Source organism: Choloepus didactylus, chromosome 19 (assembly GCF_015220235.1).
Source record: "Choloepus didactylus isolate mChoDid1 chromosome 19, mChoDid1.pri, whole genome shotgun sequence".
Classification (NCBI taxonomy): domain Eukaryota; kingdom Metazoa; phylum Chordata; class Mammalia; order Pilosa; family Megalonychidae; genus Choloepus; species Choloepus didactylus.
The window spans coordinates 41,598,048-41,625,430 of record NC_051325.1 but is presented as its reverse complement, the minus strand read 5'-3'; the positions used below and the strand labels follow the sequence as shown (position 1 = coordinate 41,625,430).

General features: G+C 39.1%; 1 protein-coding gene across 1 annotated transcript in view; it reads right to left on the bottom strand.

Moving 5' to 3' along the window:
• CTNNBL1 (catenin beta like 1) overlaps window positions 1-27,383 on the bottom strand; it is a 206,426-nt gene that overhangs the window by 123,557 nt on the left and 55,486 nt on the right. Inside the window, exons 4-5 of the mRNA XM_037811282.1 lie at window positions 24,337-24,476; window positions 9,710-9,807 (exon numbers count right to left, since the gene is read on the bottom strand). Of these exons, the coding sequence (XP_037667210.1) occupies window positions 9,710-9,807; window positions 24,337-24,476 (238 nt within the window). The remainder of the gene's footprint in view (window positions 1-9,709; window positions 9,808-24,336; window positions 24,477-27,383) is intronic.

Sequence of the window (27,383 nt, the reverse complement as noted above, 5' to 3'; positions counted from 1 at the left end):
TCAGGAGAACAGAAGGGAAAAGGGGCAGAAGCCATAATAGAGGAAATAATCAATGTCTTATTAAAGACATAAAATTACAGATCCAAGAAGCACCGTGTACCCCAAACAGAATAGATCTGAATAGACCTATGCCAAGACACTTAAAATCAGATTATCAACAAACCCATCACAAGTAAAGAGACTGAGTCAGTCATAAAAAGCTCCCCCAAAAGAAAAGCCCAGGACCAGATGGTTTCACATGTGAATTCTACCAAGCATTCAAGAAAGAATTAGTACCACTCCTGCTCAAACTCTTCAAAAAAACTGAAGAGGAGGGAAAGTTACCTCCTTCCATGAAGCCAACATCACCCTAATACCAAAATGAAACAAAGATACTACAAAAAAATTTTTTTTAAAAAATTATAGACCAAACTCTTTAATGAATATAGATGCAAAAATCCTCAAAAAAATACTCAAAAAAATGAATGCAGCAGCACTTTAAAAGAATTATATACCATGACCAAGTGGGATTTATTCCAGATATGCAAGACTGGTTCAACATAAGAAAATCAATTAATGTAATACACCACATCAATAAATCAAAGAAGATCCACATGATCATCTCTGCCCTCCACCCTACATGGGTTGTAAATCCCCCTGGCAACGCAGGACATGCCTTCCAGGGATGAGTTTGCACCCAGTATCATAGGATTGAGAAAATCTTCTTCACCAAATGGGGAAGCAAAATGAAACAAAATCAAGTTTCACTGGCTGGGAGAGTTCAAATGGAGTCGAGAGATCACTCTGGAGGGTATTCTTACATGCTATATAGATATCCCTTTTTAGTTTTTAGAGTGTTGAAATGACTAGAGGGAAATACCTGAAGCTGTCAAATGGGAACCCAGTGGCCTTGATTCTTGAAGACAATTGTATAACTATGTAGCTTACACAGTGTGACTGTGTGATTGTGAAAACCTTGTGGCTCACACTCCATTTATCCAGTGTATGGACAGATGAATAGAAAAATACGGACAAAAACTAAATGAAAAATGGGGTGGGATTGGGGGGGATGGAATGTTTTAGGTGTTCTTTTTTATTTTTTGTGGAATAAGAAAAATGTTCGAAAAATGATTCTGGTGATGAATGCACAACTATAGGATGGTACTGCAAATAACTGTACACTGTGGATGATTGTAGGATATGTGACTATATCTCAATAAAACTATTTACAAAAAGTAGATTTTTGAAGAGGTTAATGACTTAGTCAAGATAACATAGCTACTTAGCTGTGGCAGCAAAAGCAAAAAGCAGGCTTACTTCTCTTAGGCGAAATAATGCTTTTATTACTTCATGTTACCTTCTGTGCACAATTTGTGTTCTCAACTGCCTTTGAGAAATCCTGAGGCACACCAAGAAGGGAATGAGTAAGGAAACACCTAATTTTCCATTATCAAGAAGTGAGTATCTGGTATTAGATTTCTAAGTAGGTAACCAACAAGGAAATTTATATTTGAAGATAAGTTCTGCTGCATACTCCTAGTATATCCTCTCTCAGTGCCTCAGTTTCCCCACATCAGAAATGGGAATAAGTGATAAAGATATAGTGAAAACATGACATGTCTTACCCTGGGTGTGGTTCATAGGAGCTGCTGAAAAAGCATGCAGAGTTTGAATCTAGCCCCTTACTCCTTCTGAAGCCTAACTATTTACTAAGAAAAACCCAAGTTCCCTGAAGGCAGGCTCCTCACCTTATTCATTGTGGTATACTCTTCCAAGTCTAGAGCAATGCTACTCACAGAATAGAGTCAGGAAATTTTGCTAAATTGAAATAAACTGATGGAAAACTTACTTTGTACATACAGATATGCTCCATTTACCCTCATGTAATCCTCACAGCTCTTACAGATGGACAACTAAGGCTCAGAAAATAATGAGGTTGACAAAAGTCACAAAACTGGAGGCAGAGGTGACAAACTCCAGGACTCTATTTTTTTCCCACTAAACCCTATCACTTCAGTGAGGGGAAAAAGAAGAGAGAAGAGGAGAGAAGGAAGTGATCTCATTCAACTGGTATTTTCTGAGCACATGTGCATAGGACACTGTAATGGACACGGTCTAACACAATTCAAACTGAGCTTGGTATCTGAAGATGGAACCTGAGGGACAGATCTTGAAATAAGGCCTCCTTTATTCTTTCTGGGTAAAACACAACGAAAGGGGGGAAATGTGAAATAACTGACTAATTTGTAACAATTGAATCACAAATGAATTCGATTTTTCTAGGCTCTACTTTATACCTTGGTATGAAGAAGATGAAAGACAGGCTGGCTACATATTTGAGGGGGTACTGATGCCAGAGTTGAGATTGTACATAAACACAATAGAAAGCTGTTTTCCCCTCTTACATAAAGAGATTACACAATCTTGCCCACATATCTCACAACCAGCAAAAAGCTTCACTAAGAAACACACTACAATGTTTTCCTTAATTAACTGGACAATCTGGATAAGTGAGAGAAAACAGAAAAGCATCTGGAGAAAAAATATGAGCCATATCATAGTTTGTTTTTCTCTAAATTACCCTGATGGCTTATAATCTCCCTGAATCCTAAAGCAGCAGACACTGCAACTCTGCTGGGTATCACACTGCTTGTCAGTTTGTAAACTGCTTCAATAGTTTCAATTACTTATTGCTGCTTTATCTGCATTATTTTTTTCTTCCTTGATTCTTAGTTATTTCTCCCAGCTCTGCAGTCTGGAAAGTGGTGGGGACAGTGGCAACAAGCAACACGTTTGAATCCCAGAGCTGAATGGTTATAGATAATGGGTAGCTGGCTGGAGGGAAATCTTTTTCTCTTGCTGTAGAAATGGAACTTCTAGCAGGCAGACTTTTTAAGCTTGCAAAGTGTGAAACTTTATGTTTAGCTGGGTTGAATGCAATTTTATCTGACTGCAGGAAGGCCAAAAGCAGTCAAAATACATTTAGCTCAGAAAACCCTTGGAAAAATATCTATGTTATGCATAGTTCTATCATCTAGCAAGAAGCACAAATTAGCATTCTGCTACTCTCTCTAACCCTCTGAGTCTACCTTTATGCCTATTTTTGGGCCTATGACTAAGTCTGATACTAAAAACAAATCTTGCTTAGGCATTGAAGCACCAGTCTGAGAGAACAGCCCTAGCCTTGGAAATCAGGACTATATTAAGCCTGACATTTTCTGGTAAGTCATTGATTATTTCTGCTTGTGGTGGGTCTCCAAAACAATATTCCAGCAGGACCTACTTAAAACAAAGTTCAAGGGCATGATCAGACAGCCTTTTCCACTTGGCCAAAAAGGATGGATACAAGAAAAGAGGAAATTTTTAAAACACAGATGAGGGAATTTGTAGATTCTTTTTCTATCTAGTACAATCTGCCAAGAAGCTTTTCCAAGAGTTTTTCTACCTATTTGGAGTTCCAGACATTTCATATTTAAAAAAAAAAAACAGTATCTCAGAGTAATTTGGGCACAGAATAAAAAGTATTTGCAAAGCCCCTTGAAGGACTGGGGGAAAGTGTGGCAATATTAAACTTCCCCATCTGGGGAATTCCTGATATTCATGTAAGCATTGGGGACTACCAGTTTAGTTGGCCAAGCCCTCAATCTTAGGGCTTGCCCTTACAAAGCTTGTTACTGCAAAGGAGAGGCTAACCCTACTTATAATTGTGCCCAAGAGCCACCCCCAGAGAACTTCTTTTGTTGCTCAGATGTGGCCTCTCTCTCTAAGCCAATTTGGCAGGTGGACTTGCTGCCTTCCCCCACTACATGGGACATGACTCCCAGGGGTGTAAATCTCCCTGGAAACATGGGATATGACTCCCAGGAATGAGTGTGGACCAGGCATCATGGGATTATGAAATTCTTCTTGACCAAAGTGGGAAGAGACATGAAACAGAATAAAGTTTCCGTGGCTGAGACATTTCAAATAGACTCAAGAGGTCATTCTGGAAGTTCTTCTTATGGACTATATAGATATTCCTTTTAGTTTTTAGTGTATTGGAATAGCTAGAAGGAAATACCTGAAACTGTTGAACTGCAATCCAGTATCCTTGATTCCTGAAGACAATCATATAACTATATAGCTTATATGGTGTGACCATGTGATTGTGAAAACCTTGTGGCTCACATTCCCTTTATCTAGGGCATGGACAGATGAGTAGAAAAATGGGGACAAAAGTAAATGAATAATAGGTCGGGAGAAGGAGTATGGGATGTTTTGGGTGTTCTTTTTTACTTTTATTTTTATTCTTATTTTTATTTTTTGGAGTAATGAAAATGTTCAAAAATTGATTGTGGTGATGAATGCATAACTATATGACAATACTGTGATTGTACTTTGGATGATTGCATGGTATACGAACATATTTTAATAAAATTCCATAAAAAACAATAATTAAAAAATTCCTTTACATCTTGATGAAGCAGTAAGTTTTAAGGATGCATATGGTAAAACAGTCATCATGCAAAACTAATGCCTGTTTGCAATCTATCTAGTAATATTTTATCATTAATAGGGCAAACCATAGTAAGCTGATATCTCTACCTGGATATTTAACAAGAATCAAAACTTAACATGTTTTCTTACCCAGCTTCCCACATCTCACGAAATAATACTGACATCCATCGAGCTGCTAAGCCATAAACCTGTAGTCTTCTTGATTCTTTTCTTTCCTTTACCCCCAATATCTAAACCATCTGCAAGTCTTTCCACTCTACCTCCAAAACATATCTCAAATCCATCTGCCTTCTGTTCATTTTCACACCACTATTCTAGTTCAGGTAACCATCACTTCTCACCTGGATCTCCACAAAAGCCTCCTAACCTGTTTCTCTGCTTCCACTCTTGGCTCTCCAATCCATTATCCACACAGCTGCCAGAGTGGTCCCTTTAAAACATTAGGTAAGACCATGTCACTACTCCTTTGCTTACAATTCCCCAATTACTCCTTTTCATGTTGAGAATCTCCCCCTGAAACTTCTTACCAAGGCCTTGGTAAGATCAGGGATCTCTGGGGTTTTAAAATTTGGTTCACAGCCACTGCTGTAGCTTTGTTCTCCTCCCTCAACCCAGTTGTGCTCTGACAGTACCTGTCTTTTTTCTGTTCCTCAAATATGCCAAGCTCATTCCTGTCTTACATCTTTGCACTTGTCTACCTTGCCCTTGCTCATTCTGAATGGCTGATTTCTTCTCAGCACCCACCCATATTCATGTCTTCCCCAACTTTCCCAGTTACTCTACATCACACCACTATTTTAATTCTCTACATAGCAGAGAATCACTATCTGATGGTTTTCTTGTTTACTTATTTACTCTTTCTTCCTACACTAGAATATGAGCTCCACAAAAGCAAAGACTTTGTCACATCTTGTTCACTGCAATATATCCAATTTATAGAATCAGGAACATACCAAGCACTCAACAAACATTTAATGAATAAATGAATGAATGAATTTTGCTTGGGAATAAATAAAGATGAAGGTGAGAACATTAATGGAAACGGGAAGGGATAAAAGTGATAGGATCCAGAAATTTACATAGTGAATACCCTCATAAGAATATAAAAACTGCTAACCTAAGCCTCACCTGAACCCCAGCCTAAGAGCAGTGCAAATGCATCATCAACCAACTTGAACCAAAATGATAAAGGACTTCAAAGTTTAACATTAAAATAGAGTTAAATAACAGCAAGAAGGGGTCCGGAGGAAGAGCCCCACCCCCACCCCTGGCTCTCCACATCAAAGCCACTTTTGCAAAACTCTGTATAGTAAAATTCAGTTTTCATATAATCTTTCTACATTTTAAACTCCTTAGTCTTATCTTCCCTACAGTATCACTTTTCTTCTTTTCCACAGACTTTTATTCTTTTTTATATCATATATGAATACACTATAATCCAATATTTCATTACAAAATCCTTGGTCGTATCCTTTTGTTGGTCTTAAGTCTCCCTTTCCAGAAGCTTCTTCAAATAAATCTATCCTGAGTCATACAATGGCCTCTGGACTCCTGGGTCCCCACATGGGACAGAGTGCTCGAAGGCCTACAATGGTGGTTCCTCATTAATCTGGCCAGCTTCATGGCCCAACCCCACCTCTTCCTCCTCTAACTGTGACACTTCCACACACACTCGGGTTTTAAAACCTTCCTTCAGAGGCTATTGCTAATACCTGCATCTCTGCAATCCTTTCTGATTCTTCCCCCATCAGAAGTAATCACTCCCTGTTCCTCATGTCCATAGAAACCTGCATCTCTCACAGCCATGCTCAATAGTCTGCCTTGCATTATCATCATTACTTATTTCATCCTTTTTTGAAAAAACCAAACCCCTACCTTCCCACATCTTATTTAGGCCTATACTCTTTGAAGCTGCTGTCCCATGCTATGTACACAATACTCAAAAAATGTCTGTTGAACTGCAAAAATCTTCATTGTATTCAACAAACATTTACAAATATCTCACTGTGTGGTAGATGGTACATATAATTTTAACTTGACATTTATTAAGAATTTATCACGTGCAAGGCATAATATCTTTATACAATAATGCCCACACTGTTTAGGTGTTTATCTTGTGCCAGGCACTGTTATGAAGACTTGCTTGAATATCTTATTACTGTTATCCCCATTTTTCAGAAGAAGAAACTGAGTGGAGAGGTTAATTAGAGAGGTTAGAAACACACAACTGGTACATGACAGAGCTACCACTTTGACCACTCCGCTGACAGGGCTCACAACTACACAAAGACAAGCTTATAAACAGATGTCTACAATCTAATGTGACAAGAGCCAGGAGGTACAAAGTGTTCAGGGAACATAAATTCTGCTAAGGTGATGAGTGAAAAAAGAGAAGAGACAAGGTTTAAGTTAGGCTTTCAAGGATTATGAGTAGGAGTATTCGAGGTAGCACAGGAGAAGTAAGGCATGCCAAGCCGAAGGCAGAGTATGAGCAAGGGCATGGGACTACCAAGCATGTGGCAAGTTTTCAGACTAGTAAGTAGACAAATGACTGCAACCTAATCCTACTCTCAAAGAGTCCAGTCTTCTTTAGAGAAGTATGCCAGAGAATTGCCATCAAAGCAGTATACCCTTACATTTACTACTCTTCAGAAAAAGAGTCTATTCTCCTGGCTACCAAATCAACTGGTTACAGAGCACAAATATTCACCTTTTGCATCAGTAAGAGCAGTGGCTGTGAACCAAGTTTTAAAACCCCAAAGATCCCTGAGAATGCCAGGATAGCATTCTTGCCCCACAAATGTGCTACTGTATTGCTTAGGACATCCAACTGGGAAAAAGACCAAGGCAATAATGTGAAACTGCACACCACAATAAATTATGCTACATGCCCTCTAGCCTCTGCTCCTGCAATTCCAGGCCTCTGATATTGGCCCCATATTAAAACTACAAAGACAACAGAACCCTTGTAATACTGTGAATATGTATCAAACTTCTTCCCAAATGTAGCACAATGGTTGAAAAAACTAAATGGAAGTCTACCCACTTCCTCTGCTCATCATTTTACTGATGGCTTCTGACTGACTAAAGACAAGCAACTAATATATTAGAGTCCAGGAATGTTCAACTGCTCGTGAGTCACACCAGCCTCAACAATATAACGCTGAAAGGGTCAAAATATTTAAAAAAAAAAAAAAATTTATTATTATTATTATTATTAAAGTTCTAAACAAAATAAACCAAAAGCCCCAAACAGCAGTTATCTAATGGCTCCCCAGACGGAGAATAAACTGTTTCTTTCCAAACAAACATTAAATCTGCAAGATCCAGCATTTGTTGGTGGGCTTGGCAACACAGAAAACACAAAGGGGGCTTTGTGTGAATTGCTATTTCTGGGTACATTTTACAAGCAGCAGCCAGGCTACTGGTTCCTGCCTCTTCTATTCACACAGGCAAATGATAGTAATTAAAATCAGCCCAGGGACCAAGCAGGAAGGCTCATTCAGGGACACTGCAATTAACCTCCGGAAGGTAAGACTATACAAATGACACTGTAGGGACACAGTGAGGGAGCAAGTGCCACAGCCTTCCTTCAGATGCTCCTCAAAACAAAAGAACACCCATACATCATCCTTTTCTTTTTCACAGTGATTCAAAGGAAAAATAAAGGTCCAGAATTTTACAAAAGTGGCAGTTTTCTCTAGGAAGAAGCTTGAAAGAAAAATGGCCAAAGAAATTTTCATCATACTGTCACAAGTGGCCCTGCTGGACTCAAGCCTCGCTCTTTGTAAGAGACAGTTCTTCATATCCAGTGGGTTTATAACCCCTTTGTTCACACCAAAAGCCAGCAGCAAGCATGACCCAAAGGAAATTTCTAGCATTAAAAACCTTAAGAGGGAAAGGGTGAGAAGCCGGTAGGTAGTATGCAGTGTGGTCTCACATTTCAGTAGGTCTCACAATCACTTAGGGCCTCAGTCCCAGCCATTCTGATTCAGCAAGTCTTGGGTGGGGCCAGAAAGCAGCTCAAGGAGCATCCTAGATGCTTCTAATATAAGTGGCTACAGAAATCTTTGATAAACTCAGCAAACGGCATCAAAATCAGTACCTACAAACATTCTTCCCAGAGAGAAAAGGCAAGACAAGACAAAGCAAGGCAAGTAAAATCAGGAGAGCCTTAAGGACGGAGAAACTTGGTGGACAGATAAAGCTCCACAGAAGGTATCAGGGGAGAGGTTGGACTTGACCCACTTCTGCCACTGGCCAGTTGTGATGCCTTGGGCAGGGCCCTTCACCTCTCTGATCACCAGGGAGAAAGAGAATCTGGCGGGGTAAGAATCAGGCTCTAACCTTAGCTGTTACAGGGACTGGCCCAGTGACCCAGCGGAAGGCTTAACTTCTGCATCTGTGTGTCCTCACATATAAAGCGAGACTAAACTAAATTGGGCCTGGCAGACAGACTTCACCTCACATAGCAACTCTTTTTGATTGGCTGCTGCCCGGAACATAGCTGAGGAGAATTCTGAGATCTTGTTAAGGCTCCATAAAAAGGAATGCAGAAATCAACTGGTCCTGTCTTCTGCAGGCAGGGGATGCAACTCTGGCCTAGATGAGCTAGGTGGTTTGTTCCTGCTTTTAACACTCTCAGATTCCTTTCTGACTACCTATGTGTAAAATAAGTAATAATACTACCTGTCCTCCCTATTCCTTAAGATTATAAAGCCTAAAAAAGCAAACAAACATCTGTTGAAAGCTCTTTGTAAAAAAAAAAAGGGGGGGGGGGGCGGCATTGAATAGGAGGACAGGATGGGACCGGACAGGAATACAGAGTCCAAGAAAACACAAGTTCAAATCCCAGTTGTATGACTTGGCCAAGTTGTTTTACCTCTCCAGATCTTAGACTCATAGCTGTCAAATAGTAATAACAGCAGCAATACCCATCTGTGAATGGAGGAATATGGTAAGGATTAAATAGAATGAAATGAATGAGAAAAAGCATGCCTGTAGCAGGTATTTAATACATGTTAAACCCCTACAACCCTTCAACCAATACAGCACTGAAGAATAAAATAACCCTCAAGTTGCATTTCTACTTTTATACTCTCACCAATGTGGCTCATCCACCAGCCTTGCCACTGATGACCACCTAATGCCCGCCTGACCCTAACACAATGACGGTGAAGATGTCATCACCTTAAAACACACCTGCAAAACAACAAAGGGATGTGCAACTTACCAGAGCATCAATGAGTACTTCTGCTCCCTCTTCACTCTCATGTAGGGTGTCTATATCTGTTAATTCCTGAAGCAAATCGACCACAGCTATAGACACATGTGAAAAACGTTAAGGGTATCACGTACATGCTGAAACCCCACTGACATTTTATTAAAATCTTTGGTTCTCATCTGTTTCCTCAATTGCTTCATCAACATTTATCGTTGATATATCCTGGTTTTATTAATACCTCTTCAACAGAGGTGTTTTAGTTTCCTGGACTGGTCAAGCAAATACCATGAAATGGGTCAAGTTAAACAATGGGAATTTATCTGCTTTTGATTTTGAGGTTAGGAAAAAGTTCAAAGTCGAGGCAATGCCTTCTGCCTGAAGACTGTGGTGTTCTGGGGCTGGCTGCTGGTGACCCTGGTCCTTAGCATGTCACATGGCAAGGCACACGACAGCATCTCCTGGTTTCTCCCTGCTCTTCCAGGTTCCACTGATGTTCAGCTTCTGGCTGTTTGCTCTGGCTTCTCTCTCTCTGTGTCTGAATTTCATCCTAACTTATAAAGGACTCAAGTGATAGGATTAAAACCCATCTGATTGAGGTGGGCCACACCTTAACTAAAGTTACCTCATCAAAAAGTCCTACTTACTGTGGGTTCACATCCACAAGAATGGATTAACTTTAAGAACATGTTTTTCCAGGGTACATACAGCTTCAAACCACCACAACAGCATTCTACCCACAGTGGATGTTCAATGAATTTTGTTAACTAACTCAGTCTCTCCTAATGCTGCCTACCTGGCAACTCATTCCATAGGTTCACTGTATTTTCATAAATTTCAAAACTTTAAATAGTTCACTCAGGAGGTCTCTTCTCCAGTGAGAAATAGGCCAACACCCTTAATCTTATGTCATAATTTAAATTCTTAAAACTCTATGATCTTAACTACCTCGTACAGTTCACCTTCAAAGACAGTAATGATTTCTGAAACAAGATGTGGCTGACGTTCACAAATGAGTCTTCAGAGATTGGGGCATGACAAAATAGGTTTAAAATATAGAAGGAAGGATTTACATTAGACTAGTGCTAGACCCCACCAACCTCCTACCCCTCAAACATCATACTGCTTTGGACATAAAAGGAAGGGAAACAATGAAAATTAAACACTAGGCAAAAACAGAAGAAAGAAAAAGGAAACATGAAAAAGAAAAAAAGTTACTTTTGGAAAGTGGAAGGCAGAACTAGACTTCTAAGCTTCCTTCCCTCACCCTGGAAAACATACACATACATACACACACATACATACACACGGAGTACATATACACCTCCTTCTGTCAACCTGCATTCAGTGAACACCTATGATGAATAAAGATCTGTGAGGGTGACAAAGGCAATCCATTCTTCATTCAGGGCCTCAGTTTGCTCACCTGTAAAATGAGGAAGTCAGGCTAGATAATCAAAGACAGAAAAAAAATTATACACCACAGACAATAACTAACATGTGACGAGTGAGGAACACAGACAATATGAGCTGCAGATGTCCTGAAAAAGGAGCTAGAACATTGGTCATAAAAAGGACAACTAAAAAAAACTGAGAGCAGTTAGGTTAGAAAGCAAAAACACAGGAATAAAGGCAGAGAGATGGAAATGTGCAAAGGCATACCAGAGAGAGAGAGAGAGAGAGAGAGAGAGAGAGAGAGAAGAATGGGGAAAGGAGAGTGGCACAAAAATACTGTAACTATAACTATATGAAGAAAATAGTAGTTTTGAAAGAATAACCTAACAGCCATGTACAGGATGCACTAAGGCACTGTGTTGAGGGACGAGGGTGGACAGGCAGGAGGCAGGACGTGCAGGTAGTTAGTTGTAGAGTGGGAGCCAAGCATGAAGGCAGGAAAACCTGTTCTAAAGCTACTACATACAACAGTCCAGACATGAGACAAGAAGGGTCAGGATCAGGGCAGTTTCACTAGAACTAGAAAGAAACAAAATAAAATAAAAGCTGCAAGGCACATTAACAAGTATGATAGGACTTCCTAACAGCTGACTGATGTTCTGGGTATTTTATGAACATCTTTTGTTGAAAGAAAAATTATTTGAAGGTTTGTTTTACTCATCTCCAATGGACTGGCTGTCCATCACGAATAAGTTAATTAAGCTTTCAGTGTCTTATTCTTTTTCTCTTGAAGGTTGTTATTTACCCAAAACATGACAGTACTATAAAACTTTATGTGTATAAAGAGCTTAAGGGTCTTTGGGCAAAACGCATCCATGCTTATAGTCTTTATTAACAAAGTAACCAGAAAACAGTTGACACAGAAGACCACATGTCATACTTGATCCAATAAACCAAAATATTTAAGTTGTTTGAATCAATTAAAAAAAGAAAAAAAAAAAAGTCTAACGAACTAACCACTAGAAACCCTAGAGCTATCTCTGGCTAGTAGGGATTACTAATTCTCTCTCTCTAAAGTCTGCAATAGTCACCATCGTAATAGCTACCACGTTTATTTTTTATTCATTTTATTGAGATATATTCACATACCACGCAGTCATACAAAACAAAGCATACATTCAATTGTTTATAGAACCACTATATAGTTGTGCATTCATCACCAAAATTAATTTTTGACATTTTAATTACCACACACACAAAAATAATAATAAAAATTAAAGTGAAAAAGAGCAATTAAAGTAAAAAAGAACACTGGGTGTCTTTTTTTGTCTTTGTTTTTTTGTTTGTTTGTTTGTTTTTCCTTCCCCCATTTTTCTACTCATCCATCCATAAACTAGACAAAGGGGAGTGTGGTCCATATGGCTTTCCCAATCACATTGTCACCCCTCATAAGCTACATTTTTATACAATCGTCTTCAAGATTCATGGGTTCTGGGTTGTAGTTTGATAGTTTCAGGGATTTACTGCTAGCTCTCCCAATTCTTTAGAACTTAAAAACGGTTGTCTGTATTGTGCATAAGAGTGTCCACCAGAGTGACTTCTTGGCTCCTTTTGGGATCTCTCTGCCACTGAAGCTTATTTCATTTCCTTTCACATCCCCCTTTTGGTCAAGAAGATGTTCTCCATCCCATGATGCTGGGTCTACATTCCTCTCCAGAAGTCATATTCCATGTTGCCAGGGAGATTCACTCCCCTGGGTGTCAGATCCCACATAGGGGGGTGGGCAGTGATTTCACCTGCCCAGTTGGCTTAGCTAGAGAGAGAGGGCCACATCTGAGCAACAAAGAGGCATTCAGGAGGAGGCTCTTAGGCACATTTATAGGGAGGCCTAGTCTCTCCTTTGCAGCAACAGTCTTCCTAAGGGCAAGTCCTGTGGTAGAGGGCTCAACCCACCAAACCACCAGTCCCCTATGTCTGTGAGCACATCAGCAACCATCGAGGTGGGGAAGCCCAATACCCCTGCATTCTCCAGCAGCTCCTCAAGGGGGCTCTGCATATTTTTTTCATTTTTTTTTAATCAACTAAATAAAAAAAATTTTTTTAAATCATACAATAAAAAAAAAATTCAAACAAACCATAACAAGGGAGTAAGAAAAAGACAACTAACCTAAGATAACTACTTTACTTCCAACATGTTCCTACTCAACCCCAAGAAAATAATCTAATACAGCAACATTTCTAGCTACCATGTTTTAAAGTTGTCATTATGCCAGGCACTTTGGTGCTGAAGCCTCACAGCAGCACTGTAAGGTAAATGTAATTCCCATTTTACAGATAAAAAAGCCAAAGCTCAGAGTAGTTAATTTAAAAGGTCACTGCAATAGTAAGGGAGCATGTTTAAGTTCAAAGCTTTTGCCACTACACTTCATATTAATGCACAGGGAGAATATGCCAGGCTTAAATAAAGCTAGATTCAGGTAAACCCTAGCTACTCTCCCTGTTGCAATCATAGAGGAAAGAACTCTCACTTACTTCCAGAATAAATTATTAAAGGTCCCAGGAAGAAGAACAAAATGCTGACACCTCCCTATCATCCTCATCTTAAGAAATTCGAAAACACATCTTAGAAACTTGAAAAGTTCTTCCATATGAGATGTAAAAATATTATTATTATTTAACATGCTTACTTAATATGCCTAGCAACATTATATATATATGATACTGTCTAGTCAGATGTCTGACTGACAAGGACCAAAATCCAGGCATGCAATAAGTATTACATTACATCCCTTGAACAGCACCATGCATGATTAAGTGTTTATTCATTAGCATATTGTGATTGTTAATTAAACAATAGCCTCAAGAGACAGAGTGGATGTGGTGGTTTCAAGCTGTATGTGCCCCCAAAAATCATGTTCTTAAAGTTAATCCATTCCTATGGGTGTGGACCCATTTTATGTAGAGCCTTTTGATAACACTATTTCAGTTAACCAGTTAACATGTGACCTGCCTCAATCAGGATGGATCTTAATCCTACTACTGGAGTCTTTTATAAAAAGAAGCAAGACAAACAGAGAAAGCCACAGAAGAAAGAAGCTGAAACCCACAAAAGAAGGGAGAGATCAACAGATGTCACCATGTGCCATACCATGTAGCAGAGGAGGCAAAGATCGCTGACAACCAGGTCTCCAGGAAGAGAGAGTCACTTTGATGACGACTTAATTTGGACACTTTCCGGGCCTCAAACTGTAAGCTAAAAAATTCCCATTGTTTATATCAACCCATTTCATGGTATCTGCTTTGAGTAGCCTAGAAAACTGAAATAGTGGGTTACATCAGAAAGAGTAATAGAAGAAGAGTTAGAGCAAGTTTGAGGGCAGGGATCATGCCATATTCATCTGTGAACCCTCTTTGCTTCAATCTTCAGTAAGCCAAACTATCCCCAAATTATCACTAGCCATATAATCTTGTGCAAGCCCCTGTATTTACTTGCACCTCAGTTTCCTCATCTGTAAAATGAGAATAATGGTCTCTCTCTAGCCTATCTCACTCAGTACCTGTCAGGAATAAATAAGGTCATGTATGTCAAAGGGCAAGTGAGTCAAAGTACTAAAAGATTATGAAAGCACTACATAAAGATTCTTATATCTAAATCTTGCCACAGAATGGCCAAAGCCTACCTTTACCCTACAGCTTCTAAAATCTAAAATTTAAGCTAACAACAGCATGGCCCTCTTTTTCTGGGTCACAATAGGATGGAAGATCTAATTTTATATTTCACCTATGCTACAGACATTCAGATTCATCAAGTCTTTTTTCAGCCACTAAGGTCTCGCAGGCAAGTCCTATACCCTGATTAGTCCTATATCATGTTCACCAATGTATCACTTTAAACCAAGGAACTTTTTAAAAGGAAAGGAAAAAATTTTTATAATGGTGGTAATCTTATATAGGAACCGGATAAATGTCTAAGTTTTACCAAGAAAAGTAGTTTTTTATAATGTTTCAAGAGATAGCTCCTTTTCCACTTCCCTGCCTCAGTTGAAAAATCAAAGAAACCAGTTACCCACCAAGACTGGTAAACATCTCATCAATCCTACCACTAAATGATTTTATATAAATTCCTAATTTTCACAAAAAAAGCATTTCAGCAAAGCAGTAACGAGTCCATAATTATAATCATCAACTCCTGGGTAATGTAATATGACCCAGAAGACAGAGGTCATTTGAAGACAGTAGAGGAATGAGAACCGAAACTAAAGATGAGAGAGATGCACTCTCAATCTTGATGAGAAATTCAGTGTGGTCTACCACCCATCCAGTATTTCTTCACAAGGAAGACTATGGGCATGGGTGATAGGTTTTTCCACCACAGTTACAATTTCATTTCACAAAGTAAAAGGCTCTCCTATCCCAGTTTAATGGGAAAACAGAAAGCCTGTCTCTCTGACAATTACTAAAACACAGTTTTTGATAGTCTATTTTGTCACGGCGAGTGGAAAGGCCAACTCATTCACTCCCTCAGTACCTGTCCACCACTGGGGCAATGAGCTAGTGCAATAATCGGTGAAGCAGAAAAGACGGGCTGGGCACAGAATGGTCCATTACACAATGGGTCTTGGAAAAAGAGGTTTGCTTCTATTTTTTGGCCCTAGATAATTGTTTCTTGGTCTGATCTTAGAGTCTTGGTACAGAAACTGATCATTAATCTCATTAATTTCCAATGAGATATGTCCACAAGGAACAAAATTATTTTTAAAACGATAGAAAAATTGGAGCATTAAGCAGATGGCTTTTTAAAAAGTCATTTCAAAGAGGCTTTCTTAAGAAAAACAAACCAGTATAGATTCAGAGTATGTCACTGACTTAATGGAACAAATTTGGGTTTTTTAAAAAAAAAAATCTTTTTTTCTTTTATTCCTAGACCAGGACAATGATTAGCTATAGCTCAATTAATGCAGATGAATTTCAAAACACAGACAAAAAGGTTTTTTTCTCCTTTTCAAACAGCTGGCACAAAGTTACTTAGAATGAACCTGGACATAATTTTATCCCAGTCCTAGTTCAAACTAACATGATGGAAAAAACTCAATTAAACACTTATTAAGTACCTCCTAAACACTAGTGGACACTATTATGCCACAGGGGAAATGTTCAAAGCAGGCTACACTCACCCTAACCTTCCAGGGGCATAGAATTCACCCAAAACCCACAAACAAGATCAAAAATTACATTAAAAGGTCCTTTTCCTAAATTAGTATTTTGGTACTTTTTACCTAATCTGACTTTCCTCAGCGCATATTTAACTGGCTCCAAAAACTGGGCTGCTTACCAATACATATTATCAGGGAAGGTAGACTACAGGTGAGAAAAAGCATAAGTAAACTCTTTTGAATGTAGTTTTCACTCGAAATATCAAGATGAGAACAGTTTCTAGCAAAACAATAGCTTGAGATATGTTAAGTCTTGTTAGACACCACTTGCGGCAAGAAAGCACTGGAGCAGTAACACTCCCTCCCAGTGCAATTAGAAGACAGCCCTTAGGAGGCTCAAACCCTTCCCAGCCCCATTCTTGCTCATTAACACTGGCTCTATAACCAAGGGATGCTCAACTACTGTACACACTCTCTGGGATAATAAGGTGTGTCTCAGTCAGTCTGTTCCACTTTAGCATTTCCAGATCCAAACTACTCATGTACAATTGATCCTTGCTGGTCTAAAAAAAAAAAAGAAGAAAGTGTCAGTCTGCTCCTTAGTTTCCAATTTCCTGAAGTAATCATTCATAAAATGCAACAGGACAACTTTGCAAGTCCTCCTGACTTTCTAGAGACTGAGAAAACAAAACAGTAAATTTAGAAAAGAATAGTGCTAATAACCACTCCTTAAAATTACTCCAGACAAAAAAAGAAGAAAAAGAGCGCTGTCTCATCAGCACCAATGATCTACTCTGTAACTAACAAAACAAATTTCTCCCTTTCCGCATATTAGTATGCAACCCACAGTACTTATGCCTTAACATTACAATAAGACCTCATTTTTCTGAATCACAAAGGGTGGAAAGAAGGCAGGCTTTGAATAAATTGGGCTTAGATTATTCAATTTCTTTTATTAAAGAATAAGGGACTTAGCTGGAAAGCAAGAATTGTGATTTTTTTTTTTTTTTTCAAACAAAGCCACAGACCAGATATTCTAAGTGTGTAGTGACCATATGAGCAGCCACAACGGACAAGAGCACAGTGCAGCTTCCGGCACCAGGGACGACCATGAAAACAACCTGAATTGTGTTCTTACCTTCACACCTACCAAAAACGTACCCATCCTTCCAGTTTCCAATTCCATGATCACCCCCACACCTCAGATAACCCAGACCTTCTCAGAATTTCAATGGCATTTCCTGAGAGTAACACTCCAAGGGCCATATGCCATAGGGGTAGTAATTTGAGGGTTCTTCCTCTCAACTGAAGTTAGCATTTCTGGTTTTCCAAAAGTGCCCAGAACAGCTTATTATATAAGCTGGCACAAAGTTATTTAGAATGAACCTGGACATAATTTTATCCCAGTCCTAGGTCAAACTATAAAGGAGGTACCCGTAAATGTCAGAAATCTATTAAAAGGACTTTAGAAAGGATTCCACTGACATGTCACTAAAACTGAATATATGGCAAATGACTCACAAAATCAAGAAGTATACTTATGGATTTGGTGTCATGGTGATATTTTTGGCAGTGGGAGGGGTGATCAAAGACATCTAGGGTTTTATCTTCCCCTTGTTCTATTCCTCCTTGTTCCTTTAGGCAAACTGAATAAATTTGGCTTAAACCAGGCTAAAAAAAAACTGTTTAGCAATATCTTATGAAAATATCTTCAAATGCATCTTTGACTTTTTCTGTAGAAATACTCCAAAAGGTTCACAAAAAGGGGCTCTAAACATGTCTGAATGATTTACTTTAAAGGAAAAACTAGTTTTAAAGGCAGTATTTTTAAAAGGTAGCAGCTGTTGGATTCCACCTTATGTTCCCTCCTAATGCTTTTAGAGTAACTCTCCAACAGTGCGTGAGGTGTGTCCCCCCCTCCCCAGTTTACCCCCCTCTGGGTGCTCTTCACAGATCAGAATTCCTCTCTGAAGCCAGCTGATGACTGAGCTCCAGCCTCTCAAGGGGGGAAGAAGTGCTGACAAACCCTCGCCAGCAGCAGTGATGCAGAGCGCCAGAATAAAACTCTGAAGCAGCTTCTCACGGTTGAAAGGACGAGGAACAAGCTGTTTTTTCACATCCTCTGCCTCTTAAGGTTACAACAAACCAGCCTCTGAACCAATTAAAATCCCTATAGCTTATGTTTTCTCAGAGAAGGACAAAGCAAAGATGACCTGTGCTTGCTGGGAACAAAACCAGCCATGTATGGTCTTGGTTGCTAAATGAAGAGTTAAAAAAAGATTAAAAATTTAAGTCAGGACTGCCATGAAATTGTTTATTCATGGTAAGGTGTTTCCGGCAGTTACAGCTGTATAACAGTAAATTGTTAACAACCGTTCCTGAAGAAAAATTTCCATTATAGATCACAGATAAGACAAGGAGAATACAATGTTGCAAGGAGATCGGCGTTCCACCTGACAGAAATATATTAGATTCAGGTCAAGAGGGTCTACCCTTTCCTGAAACCACTTTCAAAAAAAAAACTGTACTTTGAGGAAGATGACATTTATCCTAATTACTGCCTCTAATTAAAATTAAATTAATTACAAAAACTTCAAATGCACTTTAAGTTTGACATAGGACATAATTAAAAATCAAATTAAAAAATAGTATAAGGGCATTTGGGTGAAGGTTGGCATACAAGAACGGGGATGGGGTGGAGAATCAGTTTAGCTCTCAGAAAACAGGAGGGAAATGGCAGTCTGTCAAAGACACAGGGGGACTTGTTTTTTTTCCTTTTTTAAAGACCAGAACTTAACAACTTTGAACATCTGTGTCCTTGCCTTTCCTAAGTATGCCGATGTCTAACAGCATTTCTTGTGTCAGTCTTCTCCCCAGCAGGAACCAGGCTGGTGAATCAGCAAACTGTCAGTATCTTTGGAAAGATGCTACTATTATATTCAGTTAGCAGTAGGGAAAAGAATGAGCTGGTTTCCAGCAACAAACTAGGTAATTTCTGTATTAATACATAGGGTAATGGGTGCCTATGCAACTCTGTCAACAATACAGTAAATCCCAAAGAGAAAAGACACTTACTTTAGAACTCAAGGTACACACTACAAATAACCAACGTTCTTTGACTGGTAATAGGAAACGAGTGTGCCAGCCTCAATCCTGACTTCAGTTAGCATTCAACTTCTAGACCACAGACTCATCATTAGATAAATAAACAAATAAAGTGCTGAGCTAAGTCATCTCTAAGGTCTGTTCAGATTCTGAAAATCTACCATTTTGTAGATGAATTGAAATGTTAAATCACAACTAAAGCTTTTAGTCTCTAAATCTGTGAGGATCATTTAGTACCTTGAATGGGATTAATCATATAGTAGATACCTAATATAGGTTTATTGACTGATGCTGTTTGAGGAACCAGACCAGTCTGTTTCCCAGTGCCTGGCACATATTAAGTACCCAAAGAATATCTACTGAATGAATTCATGAGATTGTATACCAAGCTCACCCCAAAGCAAGCTAACTGAGTAGCATTCTCATACAACCCAGAACCCCACAATGAACCCTGGGGAACATGAACATCATCAATCTGGGGACCTGCAGAGCAATTCTTAATACTGTCTAACATTACATTAAGTATCAGAAATGTCTTAAGATCACTGTTCAAGACGTTTACATTAAAATTATTCACTGAGATCTAAGATGGCAGCATAGAGAGGAGTGGAAGCTAAGTAGTTCCCCTGGAATAACTGAAAAAAAAACCTGAAACAACTAGCAAATAATCCGGAATAACTGCAGGGGGACAAACGTGACCATTGACTCATCATACACTAATCTGAATTGGGAGGAATGCCCGAGATCACAGCATAAAATCTGTAAGTAAGAACTGCGGATCCAAATCAGGAGACCCCCTCCCCAACAGCCCGAGCCACAAAGCCTCGTGGTGCCAGAGAGAAGCTTTCTCCCAGTAAGCGAATATAGCTCAGCTGAGCTCCAACTGGGGTTTTAATTAGTGAGTGTGAACTGCTCACTACGAGGTACGAATCCCCAACAAGTAGACAGAGGCTTTGGGTGACGACTGACCTTGGAGAGTCGGAGGGTTGCCTCGGACTAGCTCTGTTCCTTTTTCGACTCAGTGGAGAAAGCCTTGGCCATTTTCAGTTCCCAGTTCTGTGACCCAGACAGGGGTGTGGCACAGGCAGAGAGAGACCATTGAAATGCTAATGACCTCCCCCTAAGGCGTCTATCTTCTCTAAGAGGAAAGAGGTGGGGCCCAGCTCTACTACCTGCCTTTATTCAGAACTTACACCAGTCAAGAATTATAGGCTAATCTCTGCATCAGGCAGAGAGCTCCCCTGCCCAGCCCGGCGGCCCAAGGCTTCCCTTGAGGGACGACGCACACTAGTGACGTAGCACAGCCTTCCCTCAGCAGAGGTCCTGGAAGATCACAGCTGAGAAGGGGGGCCCGCTCGGAAAACCCAGGGACACTACGTCGATGCTGGTGGTTTGTGGGTCAGCAACAGAGAGGGTCTGGGGCAGAACTGAAATGAAGGCTTAGACTCTTGCAGCGGCCTTGGATCTCTGGGAACACCTGGGAGGTTTGAATATTAAAGCGGCCCTGCCTCCCTGACCACCCAGACACACGCACCACGTTCAGGGCGGACGGCTCCAACAACAAACCCAAACTGAATTCACCAACTGACCCCCACAAAAATCATTTCCAAACATGCCACAGAGACAGAGTTGGGGAGAACTGACTTGAGGGGCATAGGTAACTCGCAGGCGCCATCTGCTGGTTAGCTGGAGAAAGTGTGCGCCACCAACTTGTATTTCTGAAAAATTAGATTGGTATTTTTTTTTTTTTTTACAACTTGAAAGAACCCTATCAAGCAAAGCAAATGTCAAGAGGCCAAAAACAACAGAAAATCTTAATGCATATGATAAAACCAGACGATATGAAGAACCCAATCCCAAACACCCAAATCAAAATATCAGAAGAGACACAGTACTTGGCACAATTAATCAAACAATCACAATCAAGGAACAAAAACATGGCACAGGATATAAAAGACATGAAGAAGACCATGGAACAGGATAAAAGGGACATAAAGAAGACCCTAGAAGAGCATAAAGAAGAAATTGCAAGAGTAAATAAAAAAATAGAAGACCTTATGGAAATGAAAGAAATTGTTGGCCAAATTAAAGACTCTGGATACTCATAATACAAGATTAGAGGAAGCTGAACAACGACTCAGTGTCCTAGAGGTCCACAGAACAGAAAATGAAAGAACTAAAGAAAGAATGGAGAAAAAAATCGAAAAAATCAAAAAGGATCTTAGGGATACGACAGATAAAATAAAACGTCCAAATTTAAGACTCATTGGTGTCCCGGAAGGGGAAGAGAAGGGTAAAGGTCTAGAAAGAGTATTCAAAGAAATTGTTGGGGAAAACTTCCTAAACATGCTACACAATATAAATACACAAAGCATAAACACCCAGCAAACTCCAAATAGAATAAATCCAAATGAACCCACTCCAAGACATATTCTGATCAGACTCTCAAATACTGAAGAGAAGGAGCAAGTTCTGAAAGCAGCAAGAGAAAAGCAATTCACCACATACAAAGGAAACAACATAAGACTAAGTTGTGACTACTCAGCGGCCACCATGGAGGCGAGAAGGCAGTGGCATGACATATTTAAAACTCTGAGAGAGAAAAATTTCCAACCAAGAATACTTTATCCAGCAAAACTCTCCTTCAAATTTGAGGGAGAGCTTAAATTTTTCACAGACAAACAAATGCTGAGAGACTCTGCAAAAAAAGATCTGCCCTACTTCAGATACTAAAGGGAGCCCTACTGACAGAGAAACAAAGAAAGGAGAAAGAGATATAGAGAATTTTAACAGACATATATAGAACCTTACATCCCAAATCACCAGCACACTCATTTTTCTCTAGTGATCATGGATCTTTCTCCAGAATGGACCATATGCTGGGACATAAAACAAGCCTCAATAAATTAAAAAAAAAAAAAAATTTGAACAAATTCAAAGCACAATCTCTGACCACAATGGAATACAAATAAAAGTCAATAATTTTTGAATTGTAACTCCACTATTTACTCCCTACATGATATAAAATACACAAACTCTAATGACAAATCATTGGTTTTGAACTCAATGTAAAATATGTAATTTTTGACAAGAATTATATAAAGGTGGGGGAATGGAGGAGTATAGGTACATAGCTTAAGTGTCCTATTGAAATTAAATTGGTATCAAAGAAAAACAAGATTGTTATGGATTTAAGAGGTTAATTTTAAGCCCCACAGTAAACACAAAGAAATTATCAGAGAATATGACCACAGAGATGAAAAGTAGAGTATGGGTTAAGAGAAATGGGGGAAGGGGCAATGGGGAGTTAAGAAATCAGTGTAGGGTTGCTGTTTGAGGTGAAGGAAAATTTCCTAGTAATGGATGGTGGGAAAGAGCATTACAACATTCTAAATGTGATTAATCCCACTAATGGAAGGCTAGGGAGGGGGTGGAATGGGAAGATTTAGGCTGTATATGTTTCCATATATACAATCTAAATAGAAGACAAGTGAATGCCAAGGATGACCCTGGATGGGATCTGAGGATGGAGGACAGGAGGCTCAAAGGGTCACAGTTGAGACATAAGGAAACGGAAATACAGAGTGTAAGCTTTGTATCATTGTTGAATCTCTTGTACTTCTTAACTGCGCTTAATGGGATTGCATAAAAGAATGTTCTTGTTCATGGGAATTGTATATGTGAATTATAGTGTTTGCTCAAGAATGTGTGCAGCTAGCTCTCATATGTTCAGAAGACAGAGCAATAGACGATGGATGATAGATAGGGAGAGAGGGAGGGAGGGAAGGAGGGAAAGAATTAGCGGTCTGACAACATGTTAAAGTTAGTGGATCGGGGTATTGGGGCGGGGTAAGGGAATGCTGGAGTTCTGTGTATGAGGTTTGTATTGTTTTTGCAACTGTTCCTATAACTTTGAATTTATTTCAAAATAAAATGTAAAAAAAAAAAAAATTATTCACTGATTTATTTCTACGAGAATTAATAGGCAGGAAAAAACCTAGTTCGACGTGCTCTCAGGAGACAGATTACCAGAAAGACGAAAATGACATGAAGTAGTAGCAAATTCCCCATGAATCTCACTTAAGCAGACTAACTACATTTGTCCCTTATCTTCAGAAATTTGGATTCAAACAGAACAACTATTGGAAGAGAATTTGGTTTAATGAACATAACCCAGTCCACAGGCACATCAAAAGGCTTTTACATTAAAACTACTGCACACTTGATAACAAAGTATAAAATGGTTTTGGAAGTCATGATTCAGATTGCTATAACTAACATTTACTGAGTGCTTACTATGTGGCAGGACTGTGCTCAGCACTTACACGAGCTCCTTTAATCCCCTCAATAGCACAGAAAGGCAAAGGTTTCTATCTCCACATTGGCAGATGAGGACACCAAGGCCTGGAGGGGCACCAAATATCACATAAGAAATGAATCCGAGAGTCAAACCTAGATTCTCCGCTGAAGTCTAATGCTCATTCAACAAATGTAAAATACTATTGTGCACCCAGGCCTTTTTAAGGAATTGAGAATACAGAAGTGGACAAAACAAAAAAATCCCTGTACTCCAGACATCCTAATGTGCTTTCCACCACGGTTCACTGCCTTCTCTAGTCTCACCTCCAATGGAACATCTATTAGCAGAAAGATGTTTAGATCAACAGATTCAAATCCTGTCTGGCCTTCCCACTATAATGGGCCCCCAAACCCAGATCCTGAAAATTAATGCTGTTAAATGCGTGAACAGATAAATCACGATTAAGAGCAAATAGGACAATTAAGGATTGCCCAAGATTTATTAATAGATAAAAAAGAGACTTTCAAATTAATGAAGAACAGTGTTTCAAGATGGGAGATAATGAGAATGGAAATAGAACACCAAACATGAGAGCACACATCAGCAGAGATAAACAAGAGAGAAAAGTAAACAGCCTTTCCTCTACCATGTCAATCCTTCTACTAAGGACAGACCTCAAAGGATATCTGTATTATCATGTCCAAGCAACCCAAGAAGAGACTGTACAGCATTCAGCTCCACCAGAAGATGGTACAAGTCTGGCATGGTGGCCACCACATGCATCTCCTGAATGATGTCATTTAGGTCCAGCTCAGATTCCATGAACCTAGAAGGGAAAAACAAGACAGCATCACTGAAATGAAAGGGGTGCTCTCAGCACTGAGGAGTAAATAGCAATACAATCCAGACAGAAAGACAATCTGTCCAAGTGTCTATAACAGACCAACCAAGAAGTACATTGATCCAAATATCATACTGTCACACAATTTCCTAGGAAAATCAATTTCCTCATTACAAAAATCAATCTTGGATACAGATGTCATTTCTGGGTTCCCCTTACTCTTGAAGTTGTAAGTGGTCTTTTAGAGGCTCCCAAAGTATTTTGCCGCATTAAATGATCTGCCCACCAGGCCTGTGTACCTACCGTTACCCCTTGGTGTGACAATTCATTCTGTTGCCCCAAATATAGCTATCCTAGTAATCTAAAATGGATTTCTCTTACTCCCCACTTCAGATCAAGGGTCAACTATTCCCCATCTCCCAAAGTTAGATAATGAGATTCTGCTGCCATCCCAAAATACCCTCCCCAAAACTCCTCCAGTGAACTGATTAAGAGGCAGATCATAAAGTAAAGCAGACCTAGTATCTGCCATCCAGTAATCATCATTATACCTTATGCAGCATGACATTTCACTCACATTTTCACACCTGAACCTTCCAACAAACCTGTATACAGGCACTAAGAACAGCTTTGCATTCACCTCTTCATGCAGTCCCCCAACTCCGTGTTTGATATATATGAATGCCCACTAAGCTTTTGATGAGCAAGCAGTAAGGTTTGCTCTGAGAAGGAAATGAGCTACTCCATTTAAAGTGAACAATACCTGATTGAGAGTGATTGAGAGGAAGTAGTGGTTAAACAGTCTCTAAAGCCAGATTGCCTGAGTTTGAACCTGGCTTACCCACTGACTTAAACTTTCAATACCTTAGTTTCCTCACCTGTAAATGGGGATAATAAAGTTACCCATATCACAGGGCTACATAAACAGTAAATGAGTAAATACACATAAAGCATTTACTACAATGCCTCTCATGTAAAAACATTACATGTTTGTTCTTGTTACTACTAGCAATACTCCTATTATTATTACTATTACACATCTATCTTCTCTTTAGAATAAAACCATCTTAAAGACAGGAACTATATCTTTTGTCTCTATATATCCACAGATGCCTGCTTAACTGAACTGAGGCCACAAAGAAAAGGAACATAAGCAGAGACTCTTGAAATCATATAGAACTCATCAACTTCTAGATGCTGAGAAGCTGGGCAGATATTACTTCTTCAGAAAAGTGGGTTCTTTCTTAGCTGCGTTTAATGAGATTGCATAAAATAATGTTCTTGTCCATGGGAAAGGTATATGTGAATTATATTGCCTGTTCAAAAATATGTGCAGCTTGCTCCCATATGTTCAGAAGATAGAACAATAGATGGTGGATGTTAGGGAGGGAGGGAGGGAGGGAGAGAGGGAGGGAAAGAAAGAGTGGTGTGACAGGATCTTAAAGGTGATGGATCAGGGTATCGGGGGAGGGGGGTCAGGGTATGATGGAATTCTATGTAGGGGGTTTGTACTGTTTTTACAACTATTCCTGTAAGATTGAACTTATTTCAAAATAAAATTTATTATTAATTAAAAAAAAAAAAAAAAAAAAAAAAAAAAAGTGGGTTCTGTAAGGAACAAAATCTGGAAACTGTAATTCCTTAAAACATGACCTTATTTTAGACAATATCTCTCACCCCATTAATTTCCTGCTTTCCCCATTACTATTCCTAATTATAACATTTATGTATTCCTTTCTACTACTTTTTGTAGAAATTTTGGAAAATAAAAGACAAGCCCTCAAAAAAGCAAACAGAAATCATCCATAATCCTATTAACAAAAAATAACCATTGAATGTGGTTAAAGGGGGAAATTTTAGGTTATACAAAATTATATATCACCAGAATAAAAATTTTAAAAACCACAGAACTGAAACACACAAATAGTGGGCCCTAATGCAAACTATGGATTATAGTTAATAGTACAATTATAATAATACTGTTTCATCAATTGTAACAAAGGTTTCACACTAATTCAAAGTGTCAATAATAGTACTTTCTGCATGATTTTTCTGTATATCTACAACTTCTCTAATTTAAAAAAAGAAAAGAAATAAACATTAATAATATTCTGGCATGTTTAGTCATTTTTTTCAACTCATGGACTCCCCCCACCCAAAGTAAGCCTGTAAGTAAACAGTTCTATATCCACTTTTTTGTTTTGTTTTGATCATTAAATTTTCTTCTCCAATAGGAAAAGCCAATACCTACACACTTGCTGTCAGTCCTTTTCCTACACCCATGGCAAAAATCCCTCACTGAGCACAGCTGAGCCCAGACATGGCTTCAGAGTCCTTCTCAACCAACCAATCACACAGTAGGACTGGGAGATTAAGTCTATCTGCATTTCCTTTCTAAATCAGAAATTTTAAAAAACTACATAGTATTCCCTAGTATGGATGTACTATAATTTATTTAATCAACCCCCTTTGTCAGACATTCAGATGGTTTCCAATTTTTCCCCACTAAAAATAATACTAAGATGCATGCATTCCTAAGAGTCACCCCCAGAGAAAGTCTTTTGTTGCTCAGATGTGGCGTCTTTCTCTCAGCGAGCTCTTCAAATAAACTCTCACTATCCTCCCCTTTATGTGGGACATGACTCCCAGGAGCGTAAATCTTCCTGGCATTGAGTGACAGGAGTCCCAGTGATGAGCCTGGCCCTGGTATTGTGAGATTGAGAATGTCTTCTTGACCAAAAGGGGGAAAAGAAATGAAACAAAATAAATTTCAGTGGCTGAGAGATCTCAAATAGAGTCGAGAGTTCAATCTGGAGGTTATTATTACGCATTTTTTATGTATATATATTCCTATTTAGATTCTATTTTATTAGAATAGCTAGACGGAATCTT